The sequence below is a fragment of the Hordeum vulgare genome, chromosome 5H (assembly GCF_904849725.1).
Source record: "Hordeum vulgare subsp. vulgare chromosome 5H, MorexV3_pseudomolecules_assembly, whole genome shotgun sequence".
NCBI lineage: Eukaryota > Viridiplantae > Streptophyta > Magnoliopsida > Poales > Poaceae > Hordeum > Hordeum vulgare.
Genome location: NC_058522.1, coordinates 31,026,167 through 31,039,688, shown reverse-complemented (window position 1 = coordinate 31,039,688; position 13,522 = coordinate 31,026,167). Strand labels below are relative to the sequence as shown.

Here is a 13,522-nt window from a genome sequence, read left to right as displayed (position 1 = left end):
AGATTGTTAAGCATAATGCTGGAATTATCTTAAGACTCTGAACCCATATTGAATTACATGCACCAAATAGTTCACCCAAGCCTAAGCTTATGGAGAAAAATTGGTATGTATTTCAACAATAGGAGACATGTATTGCAAATGGCCGAATACTACTAGTTTATTCGACTCAAATCATTTTTTTTCTAGATTTGTTCATTGTTCTCAAAATTTATTTCATCAGTCGTTACAAATTTATTTCAAGAGTAATGACACATAGAACATATCCTAGCTTTTCAAGGAGATGTATCCATTATTGATCATCCACTCCATACTCCAGTGGTTGTTCACATTCTTGAGAGTCCAATAGGCCCATCCAAACGTTGCCTTCCCGTACACATCCATTTGTGCATTTGCAAACATCTGGAACTCTTGCTTCGCTGCATTGGGCACCTTCCACTCAGCCACCCATTCTCCTACAGAAAACATGTCATCCATGTCACATGAGATATTTTTACTAAAGTCCTGCAGGAATGGGGATAAAAAAAACCATGTTCCAAAACCAAAAGTGATTAGTTACACATACCTACAAAGGTGAGGGGACCATTTTGCCTCGTGACAGTGCTGAGAGCGCTTGAGTAGTTGGTCTTGATGAAATCAATATTCTGCTGCACGGTGAAAGTATCGAACATGTTGTTGAACAACGCATAGTAATGCACGTCGATGACGGATCCGGGTAACCCGCTGGCGAGCTCAAGGAGCTCTGTTGAGTCCGGGGATGATAGTCGGTTGGACATGATCACATAGGCCTTCGATGAGTGCTTCCTTACAGCGTTGTACCCGTCACGATAATATGTTTTCAGGCTCTCCAGGGATACGCCGGGCGCCAACGGCTCGTTCATTAGCTCAACCCCGAGGAGGCTTGGGCTTTTGGCGTACCTAGATGCAAGAAAATCTATCACTTGCACGGTTTGCGCAATGCTAGTGTCAGTGGTGCCCCAGTCTTGCGAGCCGTCCTTGGAGGAGCTGTGCTCAAAGGGATTTTGCGCCCCAGGTGCTGCGTGTAGGTCAATGATGACGTCCAGATTGTACTTTCTGTTCATGCAGACAAATTGAGCATTTATAAAGCCGAATGTTTCAAAAAAAAGGAGGATTAACCCCAAGCCAAAACTTCATTAGATGACAAAAGCTTTAATTTGCTCAAGATGATGCCAAGGTTAGTCCCTTGCCTGAATATTCCAACACTTGAGCCGATCGTTGATTCCATACATTAGCAAAAATTGATTACAAGTTTTTGAAGGTTGCTTACTCTGCCCATTTGAATGCCTTGTCCAAGGTTTTAAGTGAACCTCCAACGTAAGGTGCAGGAGGTCTGGAGTCGTTAGCGATCCACCATCCCACTGGTATTCTCACTGCGGTCAGCCCGCTTTTGGAGATGAACCTAAAGTCATCTTCCACTATATACGCGCTCCAGTGATTCTGCCAAACAATGCAACATTCGATAAAATTGAGGTGCCAAGAATGATACACATTCCTAACTTCTAGAGGCAGAACAATAGTACCTATTTCTAGCTATGTTATAAACCCTGCCAACTGCAAGTATCTACCTTTTGAAGACAAGAAAAACAAACTGCTAAATGTAGTAGTAATAATAATAATAGTAATAGTAATAATGGTAATAATAATGATAATGATGATGATGATGATAATGCTAATGGTAATAATAATAATAACACACAATCAATTAGATAATATTACTATATTGCGAACAACAAAGACTTAGTGTATCTTTTGCCATATGAATTATCCGCGTCACAATGATCGGCACTACTATTTATTCGTTTTCTTGTGCAAGAGTGGACAAAGATATACTCCTAATACACAAGAAAATAAATTTAGGAGGGAAACCACTGAGGACATTGAGTGATCTTCACACCATACATTGCCTGATAAGCATAGTCTACTAGTGTTGCTCCCTTTATATATGGGAAACGTTTCTGGTCGGTGCGCCGGCCGAACCGTTCGACCGGCCGCACGCGATCCGCGCTGAGCGCTGATTAGGCATGCAATTTTTTTCGTCTAAATTTGTTGCAGCCAGCGTTCATATTTGCTACAAGCGTTTTTTATTTGTTACATTTGTTCAGTAAAAAGCTGCATATACGTTTGGTTGCAACTCCAGTTCGTCGGATTTTTTGTTACAATCGGTGTTTTTTACTTTTGCTACAACCGTGTTAATTTTTGCTACAACCAGCATCATTTTGTGCTGCAACCGTTCAACAAAAAAGTTGAATCCACGTTCACGTAGATATTTGCTACAACCTGCATTTAACTTTTACTACCACGCACCATCAACTTCGTTTTTTTGCTACGATCACGTAGATATTTTTTTGCTACAAATTTTTTTTTTGCAACCGTTGACGAAAATTGCTGCACCGCGTCGAAATTTTGCTGCATCAAGAAAAAAATGTTGTATGGAGATCTAACGGTGCGGACGCGCGACAGTTAGCGGATCATGCGGCCCGCAGAGCACTGGCCTTTATATATGTAGTTCTGAATTAGAACAATAGGATCGACAAGTGGAGTGGGCCAGTAATATTGAATGTATTTACCCTGAGAATTGGTGTAGCCTTTGCCGTCCCATAGCCGTTGCAGATTTGGTACTCCCCTTGGAGCCCCGAAACTCTGGTCACCGCAAACACCGACGGGTCGTCGTCGCCCCAGCTTGTGCTTTTGCCATAGTCCGCCGTCAACGAGCTATCTTTGTTTGCCTGCCATCAACAGAATTTAACAAACTAGTCAACATTGGAGACCAAGGAAAAAATAACACGTTATTTGAAATAGCGCAACCTTTAAAAAAATGCTATGAACGAAATAGCGTGCTAATAGCACGCTATTTTGCAAAATAGCGTGTCACGAAACATTGTTTAGATTTCAGCATATAGCAACACAAATGACAGATTTCAACAGCTAAAACCAAAGCTAAACCATTGTTCATATAGCAAAGCATGGTCCAGATATAAGCATATAGCATTGTTCAGAGTTCAATAGTTCATACATCAAGATTTGGCGAAGCACCGGCGGCTGCCGCTGCCACCGTCGCGCGGTAAGTTTGGTTAGGGATTTAGGGTTCGGTCGGTAGGTCTGGTCGTTGCTATAGGTTTGGTCGCCACTGGTTAGGGTTACTGGGCCGCAAAGGCCAAAAGAATAGTGGGCTGATGAAAAATTCTTTTGAAAAAAATAACGTCGCGTCGAAAGAATAGCGCCGATACGCGATATAGCACGAAATTGTCGTATTTAGCGCGAATAGCGCCGTAGCGAGTGAAATATGCATAACGTAGCATTTAGTTTTCAAATGCGTTATTAGCACGCTAGCGGCGTTTTAGCGTGCTATTTTTTTCCTTGTTGGAGACTCGTGCTGAATAACGGAGTATCGTTTTTGAACGCACATGCAACTTGCTAGCAGACACTTGTTGCCCAGTTGGCAAATATAGTACAGTAGTACGAGTAGTGCAGAGCTGCCCAACATATGCAGTATTTCGTATGAATAATACGGTATTATCTTTATTACCTGCAAGAAGAGCCCGTTGGGCGCCATGATCCGCATCCTGTACTGGTCGCCGGGGCTGCGGACCAACCGGAACGTCTCCGACCGCCCCGGCGTCGCCGCCGTCGCGACAAGCGAGCCGTCGCTCTGGACGCCCACGAACTGGTTGCCGAACACTTTGAAGTTGAATGTCACCTCGTTGATCCGCCACATCTTGAATGTCTCCCAGCCAGACGCCTGAGGCCGGTTCGCCACCAGCGCCGCGCCGCCGCCATTCTCAGCGGCCATGTAGGCGTTCTGCGTCACCGACTTGAACTGCAGCTGCGTGCCGTCCTGTACGTACGTACATCCGCGTGTGCTGATCGGTCAAGAAACTAGAAACAGAGAGCCATGGCGGCATGCATGTGCAAAGCTGCGACTGCGACGTTAGTTACCAGAAGATCGTTGTTGGGGATGCCGTCGAAGAGGGACGGCAGGATCCAGCCCTCCGTCACCAGCCACCCACCGAGGTTCACCGCCCGGACGGGGAGACGGGGAGCAGCCATAGCCGCCGAGCTTCGGGAGAGGAAGCACAGCACGAGGAGAAAGGAACAGTGGAAGAGGCGGCTCCTCATTTCGCAGCTAGTGCTTCTTCCGATCCACTCGGCTCGGTTGCTTGCAAGTTGCAAGGCAATTGCTCGGTGCTGTGCCCTGCCCTGCCGTGCTCTGCTCGCTTATATAGCTCACGGCTGATGATTAGCCATTAAGATATGATGGGCCTCTTGGATGCACGAACACAAGATTGGAACGGGAGGGTTTCCTTCCACTAACGATAACAATCTGGAACCGGGGGTCAAAACTAATGGCTAACACGAACTACGGTGGTTTCGCACTTGGGTAGTATTGCTCCTCCGTCCACGAGCAAGTCCTGCCATTTACCTGCTACCTCCTCTTCTGCATTCAAGGTGGATGGTGCTTCGACTAGCGAAGTTTTGTGGGAGCAGCTGATCTTTAGGGGTGTCCAGCGTGGGTCGAGACGCGGTGTTGTTGTCTGTTAGGGCACACCCTTGTGCTTTGTAGTATTGTATGATTGTTGGTGGTTGTTTCTGGACTTGTATGTGTGTGATGTTTGTGCTATCTTTGTTGTTCGTAACGAGTGTTAGTCTTGTCGTATTTACAATTTTATCTTTTATAAAATGATAAGTATACTTGTATTTTTGAAAGAAAAAAAATATTGCTATGTCCGCTCTACTATTCGAAGTATTAGGTTTGAATTCAGTCAAAACATGTTCCACTTATTAAGAACAGTAAAACTGGGCATCATCCGAGCCTTCTCAGGCCATTAGGGGTTTTGGGCGTCGGATCTCAGTTTCTGGTCGTTTTTAGCCGTCTGATGTCTTGTGTAAACACGTAATTAATCGCGTGGGCTAGCTGTCCGTGGGAGGCTACTCCGGTGCAAAAATCGGAGATCTCTGGTTGATTGGGCCAGGCGGCCCTTGTTGCAGTGGTTGGGGAAGCACGGCCCATCGAGAAATCACAGAAGATGTGCGACGTCTGCTCTTCCTCGTCATTGTTTCTCCTCCTCCCCCAAGCCACTTCTGCGTGTGGCGGCTAGGGTTAGCGATGTGTATGAGAGACCGTCTGATGCGCAGTGGGGCGGGTCCGACGGATGGATGCGGGACGGAGGCAGCTGATGCGGCAGGGAGATGGGATTGCAAGCGACTATTGAGTGACGACAGAAGATGGCCCGCCGGTGTTGAAGCATTAGTTCGTGGTAGCCATTCATGGCACCAATGTGCGCCACATGCCTCAAGCTCAAGGGCGACATGTTAGTACGAGAGGCCAACCCTCGGCAAGAACGAGGATATGCTCCGCTTTGCTCTACTATCACCGATTTAAGCCTCCGTCCCCGTTTCCCCTACCTCAATCTCTTCCTCCTCGTCTAGCAGGTCATTGCGCTCCATCGACATGGACCTCGAACGGCAGCACACCCCCGACCTCAACCTCGAACAGCGGAGCCCACCATGACTAGTCATATCGTTCGTCGGCGCCACCGCCGAACTCAGTATCTCCATGTGCGCTGCGGTCCAACATTGTTGTCGCCCTGCTGCACTTGCTCGACGCTGGCTACATGTACAACTCGTGTTTCCCCCTTACCCAATATATATACTTCAGGCCAAAACACAAAAATCCCACAAGACATGGCTGCATGACATAATCACTTGTACGTTAGGAACTAGAATATCTCTGCTACGTGAGAGCTTTGAGATATAGAACTCCCCGGCACTGATCATAGATACAATCGACTCAATCATGTGAGTTCCATAGTATGTGTACAATTTTTTTCCTACTTGTCATAGGAATTCCAAATAAACTTGCATGTCTCTTATTTTTTATGTGTGATGGAATTGTATGTTGGTGATAAATTTTTAATCGATTATTTCTCTTTTACAAAATTGAGCAGAAAGTCAATAACAGAAATTTTGGTTTAGTTTAACAGAGAGGTTGGAACATGGAATACATCAATGCGGTCAAAGGAATGGATGCCAAGTGTTCTGTGCGTTTACCTATGTGGGAAACCACATCAAGAAAATTCAAGAATCAGTTGTGTAACAATGTGTTTACAAAACATCTAAGTGTTTCTCGTATTTTTTATGTATTCATTGCCCATTTTTGTTTTCTCTCTTCATCTCTTGAAATTAGTACAAAAACCAAACATATTTCATGATTGTTCTGCAGAAATTACATTCAAAGCTGGCATGGACAACGAAGGATAGTTATATTCTTTAAGAAGTCATGCAATACCATATTAATTCCTCAAGAATAAGTTGTCAAACAATGTTGACTAAACACCGATGCATTTATCTTATTTATTTTATTTATTAATTTCTCATTTTAATTTCTATTTTCATCTCTTGAAATTTGTACCAAAATCAAACATCTTTTCAAACTGTATTGCATAAACTATATTCGAGCTGGCATGCACGGTAATTTACTTCTTTAAGTCATCCAACTCACATTAATTCCTTTCTTGACAGCTTCTGATATAAGACGAATTCACTATTTCAGAAGGATGTGAGCCTCCTTATGTTTACCTAGATTCTTCACCAGGGAATCTACAAAATCATCTGCATTTTTTCTTTCTTTTCCCGCGAGTTATTTGGTCTTAGTTTACATGCGGATTGCACAACTTAATGTTCTTAGTGATTGGGCGGGCAACTAAATATTATTATTTAGTTTGAGATAGAAATTGAATCGTGCTCAGGTTTTGTCTTCCTTGCAGATGCATACCAAAATAAGCTTGCCATTTTAAAGGATGGAGTTCGAGCAATTTTTGACCATCTTGTTCAGAATTTTACTACAAACCTTGCTCTGTTTTTAGAAAAGGCAAGCACACTGACTTGAAATAGGTAAGCGAGGGGGAAGGTTTTACATATCGCAAAACCTGAACATGGTATTGTCTTCTGAAATTGCTATCTTTGCTTGAATTGTTTATCTTGTATGATACAATTCTCTACTTTGCAAAATTGAACAGAAAGAAAGAACATAGCTTTTGGTTCAAGCCTTTTACTTGATTTTCTTCACTCTTCATCCATAGATTATGTTCACACTGCAGTTTAGAATGTACTTTGGACAACATGCTGACATTTTCCTTTTGGCTCTTTGTTTAACCATTGTTATGTTTTGATGAAGTGCTATATAGAGTAACCTTATATCAAGCTTTTCATCGCGTATACCCATGCTATAAGAAGGTATATTCTCGTAAGTTGCAATTGGCTATCAATTATTATGATTTACATTCTACATTTTTTATTATATTTATTCATCCATGTGACTCCTTAAGCAATCTTTGAGTCTGCCAAGCCAATATCTAGAAAATAGTGACAAGATGCATTGTTTAGTAGTTGGGTCATGATATTGTCTTTTTGGTTGCTAACAAAGGAGTACAATATCAGTTTATGAAGATAATACTTTTTATTACGATTTTTTAATGCACAAATGATGATGTGTTGAATTGGTACAGCTGGAAGATAATTCTCCATATGCATCAATGTTCGTGGAGAAAATAACGAAATCTTGGGAGTTGGAGGGAATTATTGTCATATAATTTGACATACTCCAATTGAAGTGGTACGTCTAGAATACACCATATATTTTCTACAATTTTGTGATAGTTGCTTCATCTTGGAAGGCATAATGCCCAACTGCAACATGGTTTAGCGTGTATTGAATCTCAGTGTTGTTTGGCACAAATGTTTGTGAAACAACACCTCGGTCGTAAAAAGCTGAGCTGGTGATCTCAAGCAAGAAATTCAACATTGCTGAATTACAACTTTTTTACAGCCTATTAGCCTTTTCTTCTAGAAGAAGACCTGAATAACCACCACTTATACTCATGTATTATGATATAACAGTCTCCGATGTACTCCTACTTTGTGTTCTTGTATAATTAATTACCATATCATCACGAAAACTATATTATATATGCTCTATATATCTGCAGGGACATATCTCCTCGCAGCTGAATTGTCCAAAGTTATGGCAATGCATGTTTACGCTCGCCCACTTTTATTATGTGTATGCTTTGTGCCTTCAAACATGGAACTTCTTACAATATTAGGGGAAATCGTCTATGATGCTGCCACGATTATGAACAATTACAAAACAAAAAGAATATCCAGCAAAGTTTCAAATTCTTGATTCAAACCGCTCACGTGTGAGACCTAAAGATGAAGCAAATTTAAGTTACGAGTTAAAAAAAGGGGTCTCTCCTACCAGTTCCCTACTTGTTCATTTCTATTGCAGCCATATATATATATATATATATATATATATATATATATATATATATATATATAGGCAGTTTATACAAATCTAATTTCAATGCTTCGCTGGCACTATGTTTCCTACAACATTTTTTATCACTATTTATAAAAATCCAACCATTCAATTACAAAAATAGACGGGTGCGGCAACGCGCGCCATCAAAGTTCTAGTATATTAATGTGGCCCAAACCGTTTCCTGTCTAGCCCTTTTCCTGTTCGAAAACTCACGGGCCACTAATCTGGCCTGCCATCTCATGTTGGTAAATAAAAAAATGGAACTTCCAAGTATTTGGAAGATAGTGTTTGGGAAAAGGTTCAGAGGTGGCTTGAAAAGATGTTCTCAGTAGGAGGTAAAGAGTTGTTGATTAGCTCTGTTGTTCAAGCTATTTCAGTGTACTCAATGACATGCTTTAAACTTTCAAGAGGCCTTTGTGAACATATTAAATCCATCATTCGCATGTTCTGATGGGGGAGCAAGGATGGAAGTCGCAAGGTCGCTTGGGTATCTTGGGATGTTATGTCCCGACCAAGGCACATGGGGGACTTGGTTTTCGTGATATGGAACTATTCGACCTAGCACTGTTAGCAAGACAAGCCTGGAGGGTGCTTCAGGAACCCCTTTTGCTGAGCATCAGAATTTTGAAAAGTGTTTACATCCCTCAAACAACGATTCTGGAATGTTCTTTGGGGAGTCATCCATCACAAATATGGGATCATTACTCGAAGGGGAGATGTGCTCGCCCAAGGCCTTATACCCAGGATTGGCAATGGTGCTAGCACTGAGATTTGACGTCACAATTGGCTACCAAGAGAGACAACTATGAGGCCCATCACTTCACCACCGACCTAGGGACCTATTCTTGTTATTGAACTTATTGATGAGACATCATCACGATGGAGGGAAGAGCTAGTCCAACACCTATTCCTGCGTGTGGATGCTGCAACCATCTTCAAAATACCTCTGTGTACGCGCCAGGTCCCAGTTTTCTGGTCGTGGAGCAAGAAAAAAACGGTACATTCAACGTCAACTCTGCATACAGAATATTTGTTCACACAAAATTTACTAGGGGCAGCTGGCTGGAGGAAACAACAGGTTCCTCAACGAACGGACATATGGCAAAGGATTGGACAACTCTCTCGGGAACTCAAGTGCCGGTCTATGGAGGCTAGCCCTTCACTCGTTGGCAACTAATTAACGGTGTGAGGGCCCGGCGTAATATGGCTGAAAATACAAGATGTAGTTTGTGTGGAATGGAAGACTCTTGGAAGCATGCTCTGATAGAATGTTCGGCGTCACGATGTGTGTGGGCTTTGGCAGACTTGGATATTGATGGGGTTATAGTCCTAGGATAGGGTCATAGGCCTGCCCTGTAGGTCCTACCCAAGGACTATCCCTCACAAAGGACTAGGCCCTTAGTCAGCTCCGACTGGATTAAGGAGTCCCTGTCATCCAGTCGGTAACGTATCCTCGATCATCCAGTCGGAGACTAGCATTCGGAGGATATCAAGCTAACCGACTGGATACCACTCGGTACATCGTAACCCCCTGGAGGAAAACGGTCGTACGTTTCCAGGTGCATTCATTAGCATTTAGGGCGTACGTTACCTGTAACGTACACATTCAATCGCCACTACTCCACCTCTGTACCGGAACCGTTGTGGAGGGCAGCGCACTCTATATAAGCCACCCTCCCCCGCTGGTAAAGGGGTTAGCAACTCATTGTATTCCCTATTCCACTCGACAACAAGCTCCCTGAGCACTGAAACGTAGGGCTATTACCTCCACCGCAGAGGGGCCTGAACTCATACAACCTCATCGTAACTAGGAGTCTGCCCATCCTTTTCGTACCCTACACATCTACTGTCAGGCTTATACCCACGACAGTTGGCGCCCACCGTGGGGCAGGCGTCTAAGCGACTTCCGGCGAGTTTGCGACTACTTCCTTTCGTCATGTCGTCCGGTGGAGGTTCGAGCATGGGTCACCAGATCTTCTTCGGCGCTCTCTCCTTCATCGTCGACGATTCGGCGTGGCTTCGGGATGCTCCTCTCGAAGTCGAGGCGCTTCCCCGTCGTGGGGCTACGCACTTCCGGGCCGGCGCCCACGACGTTCTTCTTCTCCAACAGTCGGCTCCGGTGTCGACCTGCGCCGCCACCACACGCCGCAACAAGCAGTCTCGCCGTCCGCGGCTCCAGCGTTGGGTGCAACACGCCCAGGCGCTCCAGAACGCGTCTTCACAAGTGGCGGTTCTAGAGTCCGTTGTGGTTGCCCCGCTGTCCCAGCACTCGGACTCGGTTCCGACTGAGTTTCCTTCCGAGTATGCGGGTCGCGGGCCCGCAACAGAAGTACACATGGCCAACTCCCATGAAGATCCCCGTCAGGCTGGCCGAAGCGAGCGCGAGGTCGGCGAAACGTCCGGCGCGCGCCGTCCACCTCGCCGTTCTGCCAGTCGGCACACTCGACGGAGCAACTTAGAGTTGTTCCGCACACCTCTCCTCAACTTGGCTGCGGCGGCCAAGATAGTCGATTCCCTCCAGCCGACTGATTCGGAGGCTGGTAGAGGGATCGAGCAGATCCGAGCCCTGTTGCACACGGCGCAGCAGCAGAATTCGGCGGTCTCCCAGTCGCACAACATGATCCATAATAGTTCTGTTCATGCGAATACGCACCGGTCGGTTCACAGCCCTGGTTCCCATCAGCGGCACAGGGAAGGCAGCCGTTCCATGAATCACGAAGATCGCCGCCGTTCACGCACCCCTCCGCGGGGTGGGCCCTATGGGTCCCGACATCTTGATGATCGGCATTCAGTCGGTGACACTTACGACCCAAGACCCGACGCGAGAGGGCGTATCGCCCAGCGAAGGGTCGACAGGGGCCGAGCCCACCGCGATGGTCACGATATGGACCGTCCAAGTGGAAGCAGGACCATCGTGTCTGGTCCCGAGTGTTTTAGTCGGGCCATCCGCTCGGCTGACATCCCGCCCAACTTCCGATTGGCGGCGGGAATCAGTAAGTTTACACGAGAGTCCAAGCCGAAAACATGGCTAGACGACTACCGAGTGGCGGTCCAGATCGGAGGAGGGGACGACCATGTCGCCATGAAGCACCTCCATCTGATGCTCGACGGCTCGACGCGAGCGTGGCTGAATCAGTTAGCCCCCTCGAGCATCTACAGTTGGGCAGATCTGGCCCGAGTGTTCATCAAGACCTTCGAAGGGACGTGCAAGCGCCCTGCGGGCCTCGTGGAGCTCCAGCATTGCGTCCAGAAGCCAAATGAGCCCCTGCGTGACTTCATCCAGCGTTGGACAACTCTCTACCACACGGTGGAGAACGTCACCGAGCATCAAGCAGTCTGCGCCTTCAAGGCAGGCGTGCGGTACAGGGAGCTGTACCTGAAGTTCGGCCGAACGGGTGACATCTCCATGAGCAAGATGATGGAGATAGCAGCTCGCTACGCAAATGGCGAAGAAGAGGACCGCATCCGAAGCGGCAAGCACAAGACAGTCGGCGACGGAGATGGAAGCAACACTCGGAAGCAAAAGCAAAAAGCTCCATCCACTCCGCAGGCAGAAGCTGCAGTCGTGACCAATGCCAAGTTCAAGGGCAAAGGGAAGACGCAGTTTACCCCCAAGAAGAAACAGTTCAACAACCCCATCTTGGACCAGCCATGCCCGGTTCATACGAAGATGGACGAAGAGGGCAACCCCATATATCCAAAGCATACCACTCGATAGTGCCGCCTCCTGATCCAAGGGTTCGGCGAAGGACAACCGAGTGAGAAAGTCAATGAACAAGATGAGGAGGATAAGGAGGATCCGTTCCCCCAAGTCCATGCAACACTCATGATTTTTGCTGACGTCGAGAGCAAGAGTCGAGTGAAGCTGGTGAACAGGGAGGTGAACATGGCCACTCCTACCAGCCCCAAGTTCCTCAAATGGTCTCAGACTGCGATCACCTTTGACCAGTCGGATCATCCAGCACATGTACCCACCCCAGGGAGACAAGCTCTGGTCGTCGACCCGGTGGTAGAAGGAGTCCGACTGCGCAAAGTCCTCATGGACGGCGGCAGTGGTTTGAACATCATGTACGCCGACACTCTCAAGGGTATGGGCATTCCGATGTCCAAACTCAGCGAGAGCAGCATGCAGTTTCATGGAGTCATCCCTGGACGGAAGGCCAAGTCACTCGGCCAGATCGCGTTGGATGTCGTTTTCGGCTCCGACAAGAACTTTCGCAAGGAAAAGCCCACGTTTGAGGTGGTGGATTTCCAGAGCGCTTACCACGCAATTCTGGGCCGCCCAACATATGTGAGTTTCATGGCCCGTCCATGTTACGTATACTTGAAGCTGAAGATGCCGGGCCCAAAAGGCGTGATCACCATCACGGGCAATCGACAACGAGCCGAAGAGTGCCTGCAGCAGGGATCAAGAATCGCCGACAAGCAGATGGCCGTCCTCGAGCTCGACGAGTACAAGAAAACAGTCGACCCCGCCGACCTGATGCGCTCAAAGAAGCCAGCTTCAGAATCCGCATTCCAGTCGGCGGGAGAGACGAAGAAGGTCAGCATTCACCCGACGGACGACACTGCTGCCCCGTCGAACATCTCCACCACCCTCGATCCTAAATAGGAAGCCGAGCTCACCCAATTCCTCTGTGAGAACTGGGACATCTTTGCATGGAAACCTTCTGACATGCCAGGTGTACCCAGGGAGTTGGCTGAGCACCGACTGCATGTGGACCCCGTCGCTCGGCCCGTCCGAGAGCGCTTGCACCGGTCCGCCGCGCACAAGAGGAAAGCAATTGGAGAGGAGGTGGCCAAGCTGCTGGCAGCCAACTTCATTCGCGAGGTTCACCACTCCGAGTGGCTCGCCAATGTCGTCATGGTGCCTAAGAAGGACAAGTCACTCTGAATGTGCATCGACTTCAAGCACCTCAATAAGGTCTGCCCGAAGGACCACTTTCCGCTCCCCCGCATAGATCAAATTGTCGATTCGACTGCGGGATGTGAGCGTTTGTCATTTCTTGATGCCTACTCGGGCTATCATCAGATCCGTCTGTATGGCCCCGATGAATTAAAGACAGCCTTTATCACCCCATTCAGGTGCTTCTCCTACATCACTATGCCATTTGATTTGAAGAATGCAGGAGCTATCTTTATGCGCATGATCCAAAAATGCCTTCTCGACCAGATCGGTCG

The 13,522-nt window shown here is 46.8% G+C and overlaps 1 protein-coding gene across 1 annotated transcript; it reads right to left on the bottom strand.

Moving 5' to 3' along the window:
* Nucleotides 1-209: 209 nt before the first annotated feature.
* Nucleotides 210-4,192, bottom strand: LOC123399835 (probable glucan 1,3-beta-glucosidase A). Its single transcript, XM_045094216.1, has 6 exons — nucleotides 3,955-4,192; nucleotides 3,545-3,853; nucleotides 2,586-2,744; nucleotides 1,286-1,455; nucleotides 563-1,071; nucleotides 210-452 (listed from the first exon to the last, which is right to left on the bottom strand). Exons 1-6 carry the CDS (start codon nucleotides 4,132-4,134, stop codon nucleotides 265-267), a joined length of 1,515 nt encoding a protein of 504 aa, XP_044950151.1. The 5' UTR covers nucleotides 4,135-4,192; the 3' UTR covers nucleotides 210-264.
* Nucleotides 4,193-13,522: the final 9,330 nt, after the last annotated feature.